Below are 14,678 nucleotides of genomic sequence, written 5' to 3' on the forward strand. Positions count from 1 at the left end.
CAGAAACGTCAACATTGACATCTTTTTATGTTCACCTTTTGTCTCCTAAACAATACTGAAATTTTCAAAGCTCACTGTTTTGACTGGATGATCTGAAAGAGGCATATATGCTGCAAAGAAACAATTTCTTTTTTAAAAATTGTACATGAAATTTCACAAATAAGGATTTTGACTTGCTCTCCATACCCTAAAATATGTTCATAAAGCCAGGGAAAGGTGTGCTGTATGCCTTCTTTGTTTATATATCTGTTTGTCCCTTTGTATAAGTAAGAAGTAATGATTTGTGCTGATCAGAACACAGCATTGAATCAGTATATCCTAAGCTTTGACTAATTCACTATAAAGATTAGGATTTTAAAAAATACCTTTTTACCTGGGATGTCTGTTTCTCCACTTAGTGGTACACTGGATTTTTTCTGTTGGTGGCAATGAGCATGCATAGTTCCTGTTAATTTCACTCTAATCCTACAAATATCAAATCCCTCTGAGGACAAGGACTGGTGTGTTTTAATTCTAGGAAGATTAAAATTCCTATTAACAAAATCATGCCTTTTGGGATAGGAGGGTAGAAAAAATAAGAGGAGATGAAAGCTTATTGTAGAAAAACACCTCTTTCTTTGCTGAATAGTGTGGTAGTTATGGCAGATAGGAGATGCAAAGCAAGGCATTTAACAGAAGAAATTGAGGTAAAGGAAGATACTGACTTTCAAATCCTCCTTTGTCAAGTGTTTTGCAATCATAACTTATTCACCTGTCCCTGAATTCTTTATTAAATAGTAGTAGAAGGAAAAGAAGTAGTAGTGAAGGAAAAAAAAGAGCGAGAAGGAAAGGATAAAGAAGTATTTGTCCATGAACGCAATGCAAACAGTATATTCTAACACATTGGAATGATATACATATTCTTCTTAATATAGCATAATAGGGGTTTTTCACAAAGAAAAGTAGATGATGAGGTTATGTGCCAATAGATGGAGCTCAAGGATATGTTGCTCACAAGTAGGTCTTGTGGAACCAGGGAAAGTTTTGTGCATTGCAGATGGCTTCCTTTTTACACAGCACTTACTGTTGGTGGTACATATAAGATTGATGCTTATCCTTCAACACTGTTCTAAAAACCTATTAAAAGCAGTACCTTCTCTTCTGTGTTCCATGCCCTTGCTTGCATGTATGTACATGTATGTGATTTTGTGCAACTTTGTACATCATTTTCTCTGCAGATTAGTTTTAAGAAGCTGTACCTGAAATTGAAGGCTCACCATAGAAAAGACTTCAGCTTTGTAACTCTTAGTAAGGCAGAAAGTTGTTGTACTGGTAATAGGTGTGTTTCTGAAGTACTTTATTTGCCTTTCAGATGTGTCACGCTGTGCTGCGCTGAGCTGCCAGTACCGCTGTCATTCCTCTCCATCAGGAGGGATGTGCTACTGCCCTGCAGGATATACAATAAGTAGCAATGACAGTCGTACTTGTATTGGTGAGTAAACTCCAGGGTTTACAGATATCCAGTACCTTCTCACACCCATTGGGAAAGTTTGGATTCCAGGAAGGCGAGTTATTTTGAGCTGGATGGATGTACTGGCAAATAGAAAATATCAGGAGTCAACAAATGTGAAAATTTTAGTAGCACAATGGCAGCATGGTGACACGGAAACAAACCAGAGAGATATCATAAAAACATCTTTCTCTTTGACCTAAAGACATAGTGACAGCGTGATTAAGTTTAAAAATATGTACTGCTGGATGGCTGGTTTGTTATCAAAGGTTTTTACTGGTCTTTAAGTGTTTACGTAGAGAGAGTTTGTTTCTGCCTCACTGATGTGTGTTGGATGCCTGGAAAAACAGTTAATGATGTTGAATTGTTTGTTACTTTTGGAAGGTGGCTGTATATGAAGACAGCAGAACATTATACTTGAAAATATAAAGAGTGTTTTGTATTTGCACTATGGAAAGGTTGTGTCTTCTGTGGGGTTTCAGTATATACATAATTTACATGAGGAAGAATATTTGCAAGAATGCAAAGGTAACTGTAAAGCTACTGTAACTTGGTAGCACAGATGATTTATCTCAATAGCTGGCAGTTGAGTAACTTCAGAATCATGATGCCTAATAAAGGAAAAGGGGTAAATATCTGTTATGAGTTTTCAACCCAAGCTATGTGTTTGTACTATTAAAAGTATTTCAGATGCTCAGACTCTAAGGAGATTTTTATATTTTTGGCAATATTAGGCTGTATAAGCTGCAATGGCAGAATGGTTGCTCATTGTAGAGAAAGAAAAATAAGGCACAAAATTTAATCAATTTTTTCATGCTTTTGTGGGAAATACATGAAGGACACATTCCCAAACCTGGTGCAACCTCAGTGAATCTTCTGTTGTTTTTTGACAGCCCTGTAAAGCTAGTTATCAGATTCTGGCTTGTGAATCTGAGTCAATGTGTTTTGGTGTGCTGAAATCTAGGCATATATTTGTAGTCGGAGCAAAACTTGCCATGAAGGAATGGCTGACAGTCAGTATTGTATAATTCCAGATCCAGTACTCTACCTATATGGTAGACTATGCTAAAGGAACTTTTTCTTGCTGATTCTGGTGCGCAGATGGCTTTTAATTGTAAATCAGATACCTGTTAGCATGGTACTAAATCTGAGCTAATAAACACTGCCTTCAAGTAGGACTTAAAGGCTTAAGTGCTAAAATAAAGGTGGGGCTCACCTTCAGGGTGGGCTTAAATCCAGCCAAGTCTTTGTGTGTGCCAAGTGTAGAGATCTTGCAGGAAAAATACTTTATAGACGTATTCTGTATTGTGAAAAGGAGACACTGACATCCCTTCAAATAATTTTTCCTTTTCTCCTGGCAGGTGTGGTTTAGATTTTTTGTTGGTTGGTTGGTTGGTTGGTTAGTATTTTTTCGGGGAGGGGGGGCAGAAGTGCAGGTAGGTCCTTGGGCAGGAAACACAGGTTTTTTTGTTATCTGGAAATACAAAACTGAAACATGGTGGAAAAACATGCAAACCCTCTTTCTTCATGCTGTAGTTTTGCAAATAGATATAAAGCAAGCAGAAAGGACAAACTTGCAGATTCTTAATTACGACATAAATTTTATACAAAGCATTTTTTATAAATATGCCTTATTCCCTTGTCAGATTTTGATGACTGTCAGATGTGGGGTGTCTGTGACCAACTGTGTGAAGATCGTGTGGGACATCACCAGTGCCACTGTGTGGAAGGTTATTTCCTAGAGCATCACCGGCATTGTCGGGCCAACACTTCAGGTTAGTGCACTTCAAGTGTCTTGAGCAAATAGATGGAGCTAGGTAAAATGGGGTAGTTTTCACGTCCGTGCCACACAACTCTCTTTGATTTTAATCTGCCCTTAAGGACTTATGGTCAGGACAGCTTTCAAAATATCAGCAAATGTCAGAACTCTAGATCTGCTGGTGTGTGTCGGTTGGTGTTGATTGCCTCATCCGGGCTGCTTGTCCTCTAGTCAACAAATGTTTTTTAGGCTCCATTGCTTTTTCAGCACTCGTGACTTCAGAGTTGGGAGGTTATTCCCCGAGCACTCGTGAACAAAACAAATCTTATTTCTGTGAGAGACAGTTTTCTGTCATGCTCTCTACAGAACTTGGTGTTGTCAAGAAATCAGGAAACCTCATTTTTTCTAGAATTGTGCCAGAAGATGGTTTTGATGAATGATGAGATCAAACACTTGCCTGTGAGAGAAGCCATGCCCCTGCCTTTGAGTGTCCCAGAGTCTGAACTCTGAAGAATACTTGTCTCTCAGAGTGTAGTTCCTCATCAGCTGTAGGCTGCTGCTCCTGACCTCCTGCTCAGTTCTGAAAGCAGGCCCCAGGAAACCCTGATTTGTGGAGATGTAATGTCCTAACAGGACTTTGTGTAAGGCAGGTGTTCTTGCCTGTGGAGAATCAGAGGGAGTGGGAGTTCCTGCTTGGCATGGTTGATTAGCAGTCTTCTTTCTTAGAAAAGCAAGAGCTGCTCAGTTTCCTCCCCCTTCCTTCTTTCTTCAGCTGCATCTGCGGACCTGTCTTCAGCTCACAATTTTCTAAGTATTTCTCTCTTATAAATGGGACAATTCAATACCTGCTGTAAGTCAGTTTAATGGAGTTCATTTTGCTTTAATAGAAATATTTTTTTGGTGTTTGCACAGGGGTTTTATAAAAGTTGTACCTGGTAGGGCTTTAAATAGCTGTTCCTGCCTCATTTGCTTGAAGTGTACAAACCAAAGACAAATCACAGCAAGTTAGTACTCACATAGAAACGTTTATATGGGTTGTAGTCTGAGGATCAATTTAAAACTTTGTGTCCAGTGTTTATGAACCAGTATGCATATATTGTAATGCCTCTTTGCAAAATATCTTGGCTGCAGAGTAATTATATCTCTGTCACCCCTGCTTTCAGCTGGTGTTGCATCAATTATTTTTTCCAATGGCCGTGATTTACTGATTGGAGATCTTTATGGAAGAAATTTTCGTACTTTGGTGCAGTCCCAGAATCGTGGGATTGCAGTTGGAGTGGATTTTCACTTTTACCTGCGCAGAATCTTTTGGACAGACACTGTGCAAGATAAGGTTGGTAGAAATTTCAAGAAGAATGTATTTTTGTGTACCTGGAAGTAGAGAACTGCAGGAGGCAGAATGTGTTGATAGGCCCTCATTTCTGAGAGCCAAAGCTGGCTGTATTTCTCTTTTCTGACAAAAAAGCTCCTTGAAATGTTTTATGTTAATGACTGCATTTTTCCACTATACTATTACATGTGACATATTAAACAAAGAATCCTATTATATGGGAATGTCTTGAGCAACTTTTAATTTTACTTGAGATTGAGTCCAAAAAACTAATTAAGAGAAATAGTAGACATTCTTTCAAAACTGAGCAAATTTTTCTTGGTAATTTTTGAAACATGATCATTTAAAATGTAAAAGCTGTGTGCCTTCCAAGATGATAAAAATCAGATTTCTTCATCTACTTCAAATGGCACTGTAATTGAGCTTGAATAACAAATATTGACAGTATTTTGTGTAATGAGCCAATATTATGTTACTTCTTTATTTTTTTAAGAGTAATTATTTTAGCTTCAATTTAGTAGAGCAAAGTAAATTAAAAAAGCTGTCTGGAGATTCTTGTGGAAGTTGGATGGCACCCTTGTTCTTTTTTCTGTGCATAACTTATGGAAACCAAAGAAAGTCTTCGGTCAAATGCTGAAACTTCATAATCTTTGTCCTCACACTGATCATCATGCAGAGTGAAGGAGAATCTATGACCTTGCTCTTGCTAATGCCACTGATGGATCAGTTAGGTGTCACTCTCATTACTCTGAATCTACATATAAGACATGTAATAAAAACTATAGTTCTCACCACAGTTCCATGCTGGTTCTGTAGAAAGAACATTCACTGTGTGGCTGTCAAGTAGAATAAGATTTGTATGCACAGTTTTTGACTTGTTCACAATTCTGGCATTTTTATTGTGGCTGCAGTAGGTTCCTTTTGCTGCACTTGCTTTGTCAATGGCTGAATGTAGTCAGGGTCAAATCTGCGCTTTTATGAGGCAGGAGATTTATTCTGTCTTTGTAATAGGTATAAATAAAAGATAATATAGAGGTTTTTGCTGCACACCCCAGGTGGCCAGGACTGCCTTTTTATCTGCCCAATATAGTTTAATCCTAATTAATTAATTAAGATTAATTTATCTAATTAAGTCCTAACTAGAATATCCAGATGAAAACATTTGCATTTAGAATTTTCTTAAATGATTAATATTTGCACCTGATGTCTTAATGATATTATTGGGCATTTTTTGTCTTTTTTTGTCTTTTTTTAAGAGTAAGACGTAAACTATACAAGAAAATTGTGGGTTGTGTTTTGTGTCATCTTTATCTCATTTAGTGTACTGCCAGATAACCTAATGCCCATAAGCTCTTTCATCAGCAGGATTTCCAAAGAACAGAGTAGACAGTTAAGTGGTGATCTTGATTATTGTTACTTGGAACTGAAGAATATTTGAAGGGATACAACTCTTTCAGCTCTTATTTTTCTTGCATATATTTGCTTGTTAATCTGTATTTTCATTTAAAAGCATTCCAAATCTCATGCTGTTGTTCCAAAAAACCAAAAATAATTCTACCTTTTCATATTATCCAGTGTTATAATCACATTATTACTGTATATGTAAAATTATTGTGTTTGGACTGTTTACTTCATGTAGCTCTGAACTTGCTTGTAAAAAACAATATTATTCTTCTTGAGCAGGATGCTGTTAAAATTAGCTTTAGATAAAGGGGACCACAAGCTGAGACCTCCTTTCTGTGAGGATGAACAGCTTTCCCTTACGTTCTTCATTTTGCTATTTCCCCTTAGTGGTAGCTGTAGTAAGAGCTTCCCTCTTGTTTCTGGCCACTGTTGAGAGCTCTACCAAAGCATGAGCATTTGTTTTCAATCAATAAAATACTGGGTTTTGCTAGATTCCATGAAAGCAAAAGCATGTTCATTTTTTTTTTTATCACTTGCTGAAGAACAAGGCTTTTTTAGTCTATTATCTTGTCCATTTCGCAGAAATGCTAGTTGAAGGCAAGCCTCCTGCAATTTTAACATTGGTTTCCAGGTTTTTGCAAAAAATCCTAACCTAAGTAATAATTTAGAGGATAACTTGCTTGTATCTGGTGGCCAGTTGTGGGTTGGTGATCAATGTGATAAGAGACAAATACCACATGACTTGTGATTAGCAAAACATCATCTGGGACTGACAATATTTGTATTGTTTTCAGGTTTTTTCTATTAATATTGATGGCTCTGATTTCCAAGAAGTTTTAAATATTTCAGTTGACACACCAGAAAATCTAGCAGTGGATTGGGTTAACAACAAACTGTATGTGGTTGAGACCAGTGTGAACAGAATAGATATGGTTAACTTGGATGGAACAAACCGTGTGACTCTTATTGCTGAAAATCTTGGAAATCCTAGAGGAATAGCACTTGATCCAACTGTTGGGTAAGTGATACTTATCAGATAATGGTAAAAGACATCAGAAATTCCCTTATCCCCATGTAAAAGGAAGACAACCAGGAACAGCAAGAGGATCATTTTAGAATCAGATATAAAATATTTTGAAAATTTGCATTCTATCCTAACCTATTCTGCACCTTAATTTATGAGAGGGCTCCGCAATGCATTTATTCATAATGTGTGGAATCTGTTCCATGGCTGGAGTTGTGTGTGCATGAGCAGCACTGAAAATTGGACCTGTGGAATTGCTCTGCAGAGGAGTATTATCCTTAAAGATTTCAGTTGTGATACCATCCACAGATTTGCTACTGTCTGAAATAAAGAGATGGAATGAAGCCAGGAAAGTTAGTGTCTCCTGATCCATATGCTTCAGAAGTATATGTGAGCCATGACAACTTGGATCTTCAGAGAATGGAAAGAGGAATTTCATGCAACTTGTAGTCATGGTTGCTGCTTTTATCATGCAACTATTTGTCACTGGTTTATTTCTGGCAGTTAACTTAAGTCTGTGATTTAATAAGGAAAACCAGTGTTTCTGAGGTCTTTTGGGTGCAAGCATGCTTCTTTATGGATTTAGTCTATAAAAGAAAATGAAAATTACTTTTTGTGTAGACAGTATAAAGTATGGTTTTGTAGTATGTCGGCTGAGAAACAAATTCTGTTCTGAAAGGGTGTTGGTTTTAAAATCTATGTGAAATGCTGGGGTTTCTTATAAAATCCCAAGGAAACGTGACCTTTTTTCTTTTTTATCTCTTTATAGTTATTTGTTTTTCTCAGACTGGGACAGTCTATCTGGTGATCCTAAAGTGGAAAGGGCCTTCATGGATGGCACAAATCGTCAGGATTTGATAAAAACAAAATTAGGCTGGCCTGCTGGAATAACTCTGGATATTGTGTCAAAGAGACTTTACTGGGTTGACAGCCGGTTTGACTACATTGAGACAGTAACTTATGATGGACTTCAAAGGTAGTTGAAATATTATTCCTTGGAGACTACACTGATTGTTTTGTATCTAGTGCGAAAAGAGATTTCTCTAACAAACCAGATATACAAAGGATAGAAATTACAACATAATTAATGTGATGCACCTCTGTCTCTATGGTATCATCCTACTTCTAGACATTCTTTAATTCATCATTCTTTGCTCTTTTTTGACCTTTCGAATGGCTCTTGCCCTTATTTTATAATGTACATAGTATAGTCCACCAGTACAGTACACGTTTTTAGTGCATTTGTTTTTTATTATTTTAAAATTATATTCATTATTTTCCATCATAATTTTTTTGCTTTTTTTTGGTGAAAGAATTTACATGAAATACTCCACTTCAAAACACTAATTTGTGTGATAGGTATTAAATACTTTTCTTACATTTTATAAATCTTAGTTGTCAAAAATTAAGTCATCCTTCATGCTATTATGATGCTGGGGAGACTAAATCACAGCATGCAAGATGGGAGTCCTTGAGATTTTATGGGACTGTGTCTTACAGCACACTGTTATTTAGAAGCCTGCTTATCTCTGCATCTTTGATTAGTATCAGTTACTCAAATGCAAGAGAAAAATACCCCCTTTAGCATACCTTTTATGTATTGACTTCAAAAACAGTCTTCTGCTCATTTGACAGGTCTATTGTTCAATGTATTTTTTCACTTATTAAATTATAGAATTAATGTTGGTATCTTTTCTCCTCTCATCTCTCCTTTATGCTAACACTTTTCCTCTATTTTCACTGGTGCATCCTTTAGGTTGATGAACCATGTATGTTTAGCTATACCTCTTCAGTTCATTTGATCTTTTTCATTTGTACTTTAGTAGCTCTTGAAACAAAAACCAGTGAATGAATTAAAAATACTGTATCCTTTCTTCTGTTTATAATATTACTGTCTAGGTGATATTTGGTGAATAATTTTAAATTATCTCTATAACAGGAGAACAGTAGCTCATGGAGGCTCACGGGTTCCTCATCCGTATGGAATCAGTTTATTTGAACACAATGTTTATTTCACTGATTGGACCAAAATGGCAGTGGTGAAAGCTAACAAATTTTCAGAGTCTAACCCTCAAGTGATCTACCAGTCTTCACTAAGACCTTATGGAGTGACAGTTTACCATGCTGCCAGACAGCCATTTGGTAAGACCATAAGTAGATTATGAAGGAAGATTTAGGAAGCATGTTACCAAAAATTGGTAAAAATTATGCGACTTTTGCTTTGCTGTAAGGAATTGTAATTATGATACATAAGTTTGTATTGTAAAACTGGACTGATTTTTATCCCACAGTTGTTTCATTCAGCTCATGTAGTTAATGAACTGTCAAATGCAAAATTCAAGAGGAGGGGTAGCTTAATAAATAGACTGATACTTGGTGCAGTCAAACATGTATGTTTGAGTAGTATTAGTGTTTAGGACTTTTTTCCTCAACACTGCAATGAATGCAAGGAAAAGGCTACCAGTATTCAATTAATCTGTGAGAAATAATTCTGAAGTAGGTCTATGTGCAGAAGACTATAGCCCAAAGCATGACCTTAATGCTGTGTGTTGAGTGTCTCTATATGAGATGAATTCCTTAGTGATGGTTATCTCTGATGTGGTTTTGGTGCATTTCAGGGTAGAACTGGTGGGGTATGTTCTACATGTGATGTAACTCTCACATAATGCTTATGATTTATTCTGGATGTTGAAGAAAATCCTGAAAAATGAAGATAATGATGCCATTCTGTTAATACAGGAAGTTATAATTCTATCTGTGTTCTTTTCCAGTAAGAAATCCTTGTGGAAATAATAATGGGGGATGTGAACAGATCTGTGTTCTCAGCCACAAAACAGATAATGATGGCCTAGGTTATCGCTGTAGGTGTATCCTGGGCTTTGACCTACATGTGGATGGACGACATTGTGTTGGTAAGAAAATGCCTTATAATTGTTGGAAGTAATGCTACTCCATTAGCTCTAGAGCTGTTTCTAGAAGATTTTTCTTCTCTTCAGTAGTTTCAATATACTGAGGACATTCTGTCTTTTCACCACAAGTCTTTTTGACAGCTTTAAATGTAGTAATTTCTGATGATGTTCATTTCAAGCCACAACTTAAACTCACCTCCTTTAATGAGGATTTTGAGTTAAATATGGAATATGTGTAGACAGATGTATGATTGATCTCTTAATCCTGAAATCAAGCATAAATGCTTTCTAATATGTAGATTTTGCATTATTTTGAACATATAAGTCTGCTTTTTTGTGCACTAATGTGCAGATTAGGTTGGTCTTCTCCCTTTGTGCAAATGGCAAAATGACAACTCAGTTTTGGAGCTGTGTGTTTCCACCATCAATCTTCTGCTTCCTACGTGAGTGCAGAATCATCACTGATGCATGTATACTATGACTGTCTACTGACAAAGTGTGTCATATATGTTGTTTATAATTTTAGTATTTGACCATTCTTTTATCTGGCTAGCCCAGGTATTTTCTAGTTTTATGGTGACTCTACAAAACCTGTAAGTTATTTTTTATAGATTATTATAAAGAGAAGTGTACAGAAGACAATTTCTGCTTCCATAGGTATAATGTTTGCTTTAAAATTGTGTTAGGACCACAGTAACAATGAAAGAGGAATACTTGACCACATCACCTAATATTCTGGATTGCATTTTGTTTTTCCTTCTTAAGTTTTTAGGTCTTGTCAGTATTTAAATCCCTATTTTCTCATTCTTCTTTTTTTCTATTTCCAGGCTATTTTTAGTTGTCAAAATAAAACAAAGCTTATCTTAATGCTCCGGCATCTCACCTTGTGAATAAGCAAAGTCTGTGTCTGGTTTTTCCTTTCGCAGCTGTGCGGCAATTTCTGCTGTTCTCATCCCAGATGGCAGTGCGGGGAATCCCATTCAATCTCTCCACCCAGGAAGATGTGATCATACCTGTAACAGGGAGCCCTTCATACTTTGTTGGGATTGACTTCTGTGCTCAGGATGACACCATTTTTTTTTCAGACACAAGTAAAGACATGATCTATAAACAGAAAACTGATGGTTCAGGTGAGAATCATACTTGGGAATTAGACTGATTATGGTAAGAAGACTGTAATATATATTTTTCTAAAAAAATTGTGAAAAGTCACATTGTGAGATATACAAATAAATCTTGGTGTGACCTCAGTAACCTGGAAAATGTTTCTCAAAGATGTTTGTACAACTCATATTAAGCTTGTTGAGTTATCTTGTTGGACAAATTTGCTGAAGGTATTTGGGAGGGAATTAACTATTTGTAGTACTTCTCCCAACTAGTATTTGCCCTCCCCAGAGTGTTTTGCAGACATGTATGTCTTTCAGTAGTGTGAAATTGTGTTTCTATTTTAATTTCCTTATCTGGAGAGCAGGATGTTTGCTATAATACTGTAATACAGAAAAATATTAACTGTGAGATTTTTGGAAATCCTATTTATGCTAGTGTAAAGAATGTTTCTCTCCAATTTATAATGACGATCTAATGTCAGCATATAGTCTTCTGTACTTGCTTGCTGCCTTGGTTCAGGTTAATGGTAGATGGCAGCTGACCATTACTATGCAAAAAGTAGGTAACTCTGGCTGTTGAGCAAAATGTTGTTACTGCACTGACCTTACTGATCTTCATTTGTAAAACCCTCAGTGTAAACTTAGTGACAGATTTTCCTCTGACCTTTGGCTGGTCTTTATTTCCCCTCTTTTGCAGTTGTGCTTCTGGACATACACTACACCTTTTTTGTCTAGAGCAAAGGGCACCCCTCCCTCCCCTTGGTTATTGGTCTTTATATTAAGTAGCACAGAAGTAGCATTTTTACCAAGGGGAACCACAAGTTTTGTTAATAGAATATTGCACTCATGTTATTTCTCCTATTCCTAACCATTTGCAATCATTATGTGTGTTATAAATTCTAGGAAGAGAGATATTGACTGCTAATAGAGTGGAAAGTGTTGAAGATTTGGCTTTTGACTGGATCTCAAAGAACCTCTACTGGACAGATCCTCGATATAGGAGCATTAGCGTGATGAGGCTGGCAGATAAATCCAGGAGAGCTATTGTTCAGAATTTAAATAATCCTCGCTCAATAGTGGTTCATCCTGTTATTGGGTAAGTTTAGTTTCTTATTTTAAACTATATGTACAAATGTATGGTTTAAACAGAACTGGTGAGATTAGACTTACGTCTAATTCTGAATTTTTTGTTCTTCTTTTTAAAATACCATGTCTTTTCAGTTCTTCATTTTGTTTGTTTTATTCCAGCCTAGGATTCAACACCAAGAGGAAAGGGCATAGTGAGAGAGATTCCACATGACAGAAGTGCTCAAAAGAACTCTCTTTAAGAGCACCATGGTTTTTCCTTTTACTCCTGTTCATTGATAAAAAGGCAAAACTTGGTTTCTTTGTATTACTCAGAAAGCTATTTCTCATAGTTGAAAGATGAAGTTTGCTAAGTTGTTTTTAATGTACTTTCAATTCCCAGACTGCTAACATTGGTTCCATAGTTTCATTTCCCAGAATTTCTTTATTTGAACCATATTGGATACTACTGTCTGTATTTGATACATACCTTACAATATGTGACTCCAGACACAAAATAAAGCCCTGCTTTTCTTTCATGGAAATGCTTACTTTCAAATTCCATACTCTGTGTTCTTTGCCAATGCCAAGACAGTGTTTCTTTCACAGCATAGTTTGGCTTCGTAGTGTCATACTACTGAATTTCTTGCTTCTTGGCTATTGACTTTTATGAGTAATCAAATACATTATTTTGGAAATAATCTCATAAAAATAATGTTGAACCTGGATCCCTGGATATCTCAACATTTTTTGTTTGCTACTTTATAAAATTGTTTAACATTAACTTCAACTCTTTGATTGTAAGCTAAGTCAAATGGATTAGGAAAAAATTCTTTGTAGTATTCAAATGTTTGCTCTGTTTAATCACATAATAAAATTTTGTTTATGTGTCTTCTACCATGTGTCCTTTCAGGTATATATTCTGGACAGATTGGTTCCGTCCAGCAAAAATCATGAGGGCCTGGAGCGATGGATCCCATGCCTTGCCAATTGTCAATACAACTCTAGGCTGGCCTAATGGCCTCGCCATTGACTGGAGGTAAGGGCAACACAGAACACAGAGAAACTTTTTTTGAGCAAACATCTCTCTTCCTTTGTTAGTGAGTGAAAATAAAGGAATTATGTCATATTGCATGCACTGACACTCTTTTCTTGAAGACCTTATCTTTCAATTTGTTGAAAAGCCTTAAAATGTAAGGTTTTCTCAGAATCCCTCCCCACACACCCCAATAACTTCTTGTAGGTCTAATATTATTATTTACGAAAATGCTAGTGCTTCCTAATGGACATAATGTCACTTAAAAATACACGACATTTTCATTACTTCTAGTTCTCTGAGGTTGTACTGGGTGGATGCTTTTTTTGATAAAATTGAGCACAGCACTTTTGATGGGCTGGACAGACGGACTCTTGAACATATTACTCAGATGACTCACCCTTTTGGCCTTACTATTTTTGGAGGTAAGTCTGGCATTTAAAAATATTGTCTATTTTTGTCACAGACTTTTCATATGATGACCTGTGAGTTTGTGACATAAAACAGATTTTCTAATACTGGTTTTCCCAAAAAAAGCACTCTTGAAAGTTTCTATTAAAAATGTATTTAGTATTTCTTGCTTGTTTTTAGGACTAGTTTTATGTATATTTGTTTTTAAATAATTTTAGAAATTCAGGAAATTCATGTAGTGCAATAAGTCAGATATACTGTACTAATTATAGCTTCCAGGGTGAGCTATTCATGCTGAGCAGACAAAGTGAATCACCACTCCAGGGATGGTCAGTATTTCAGGATTTCTAATAATTATATGTAAAGCTTATTACTGGATTTATGTTGTGTCTGAAGAAAGATGTCAGTATATGACCCTTTTTGATCGTATATAAAAGTGTCTTCAAAAATACTCTAAAATTTTCTGTGAAGTGGTCTTAATGAATGATATAAAATTGCCTTGGAATTTGAAATTCTAGTTGGATTTGTTATATGTAAATTTCAGTAAAATTTGAAAAGGTGTTTATAAGTTATGTTGGCCTGTGACTGAAGACTGACTTATAAAGCTGTAAAAGTGGGGAAGGCCCTTTTGTCTTTTTCATGAAACAATTATGAAAAATGGTCAAATTTTCATGAAAAGTCATCTAGGGTTTTTTTATGATGCTTGATCTTTTGTGTCATATTTCTATATAATATGTTAAATATTTTTCAAAACAGGTTATGCCTATTTCACTGATTGGAGACTTGGTGGAATAGTTCGAGTGAGGAAGTCTGATGGAGGAGAAATGACAATTATTAGGAGGGGTATTAGTAACATTATGCATGTTAAAGCATACGACGCTCATTCCCAAATAGGTGAGCCCCTTTCTTGTACAGAGGGAGAATGTGAAATAGGGAATAAGAGACAAAATGTCAGGACAACAGATTTCCAGTTTCAATTCTATAAATGGCTTCACTGAATCATAACTAACATGCAAGGGAGGCAGCACAGGTACTTGCAATCACACATTGTGCATTTCATTGCTTTATGACTGCATGCAATTTCCCTCGACACCTTCTGTTACTGTACTTAACAACTGAGCAAAATGAAATTATTATTCCATTGT

At 36.1% G+C, this 14,678-nt stretch overlaps 1 protein-coding gene across 2 annotated transcripts in view; it reads left to right on the forward strand.

Annotated features, from left to right (window-relative positions):
* LRP2 (LDL receptor related protein 2) overlaps positions 1 to 14,678 on the forward strand; it is a 109,718-nt gene that overhangs the window by 27,849 nt on the left and 67,191 nt on the right. For both annotated transcript variants that reach the window (XM_033065246.1, XM_033065247.1), the window contains exons 9-20: positions 1,352 to 1,471; positions 3,136 to 3,264; positions 4,412 to 4,581; positions 6,777 to 7,000; positions 7,776 to 7,982; positions 8,946 to 9,148; positions 9,778 to 9,918; positions 10,842 to 11,045; positions 11,925 to 12,117; positions 13,000 to 13,125; positions 13,417 to 13,547; positions 14,290 to 14,427. In XM_033065246.1, the coding sequence (XP_032921137.1) occupies positions 1,352 to 1,471; positions 3,136 to 3,264; positions 4,412 to 4,581; positions 6,777 to 7,000; positions 7,776 to 7,982; positions 8,946 to 9,148; positions 9,778 to 9,918; positions 10,842 to 11,045; positions 11,925 to 12,117; positions 13,000 to 13,125; positions 13,417 to 13,547; positions 14,290 to 14,427 (1,986 nt within the window). The remainder of the gene's footprint in view (positions 1 to 1,351; positions 1,472 to 3,135; positions 3,265 to 4,411; positions 4,582 to 6,776; positions 7,001 to 7,775; positions 7,983 to 8,945; positions 9,149 to 9,777; positions 9,919 to 10,841; positions 11,046 to 11,924; positions 12,118 to 12,999; positions 13,126 to 13,416; positions 13,548 to 14,289; positions 14,428 to 14,678) is intronic.

The sequence above is a fragment of the Catharus ustulatus genome, chromosome 7 (assembly GCF_009819885.2).
Source record: "Catharus ustulatus isolate bCatUst1 chromosome 7, bCatUst1.pri.v2, whole genome shotgun sequence".
Lineage (NCBI taxonomy): Eukaryota > Metazoa > Chordata > Aves > Passeriformes > Turdidae > Catharus > Catharus ustulatus.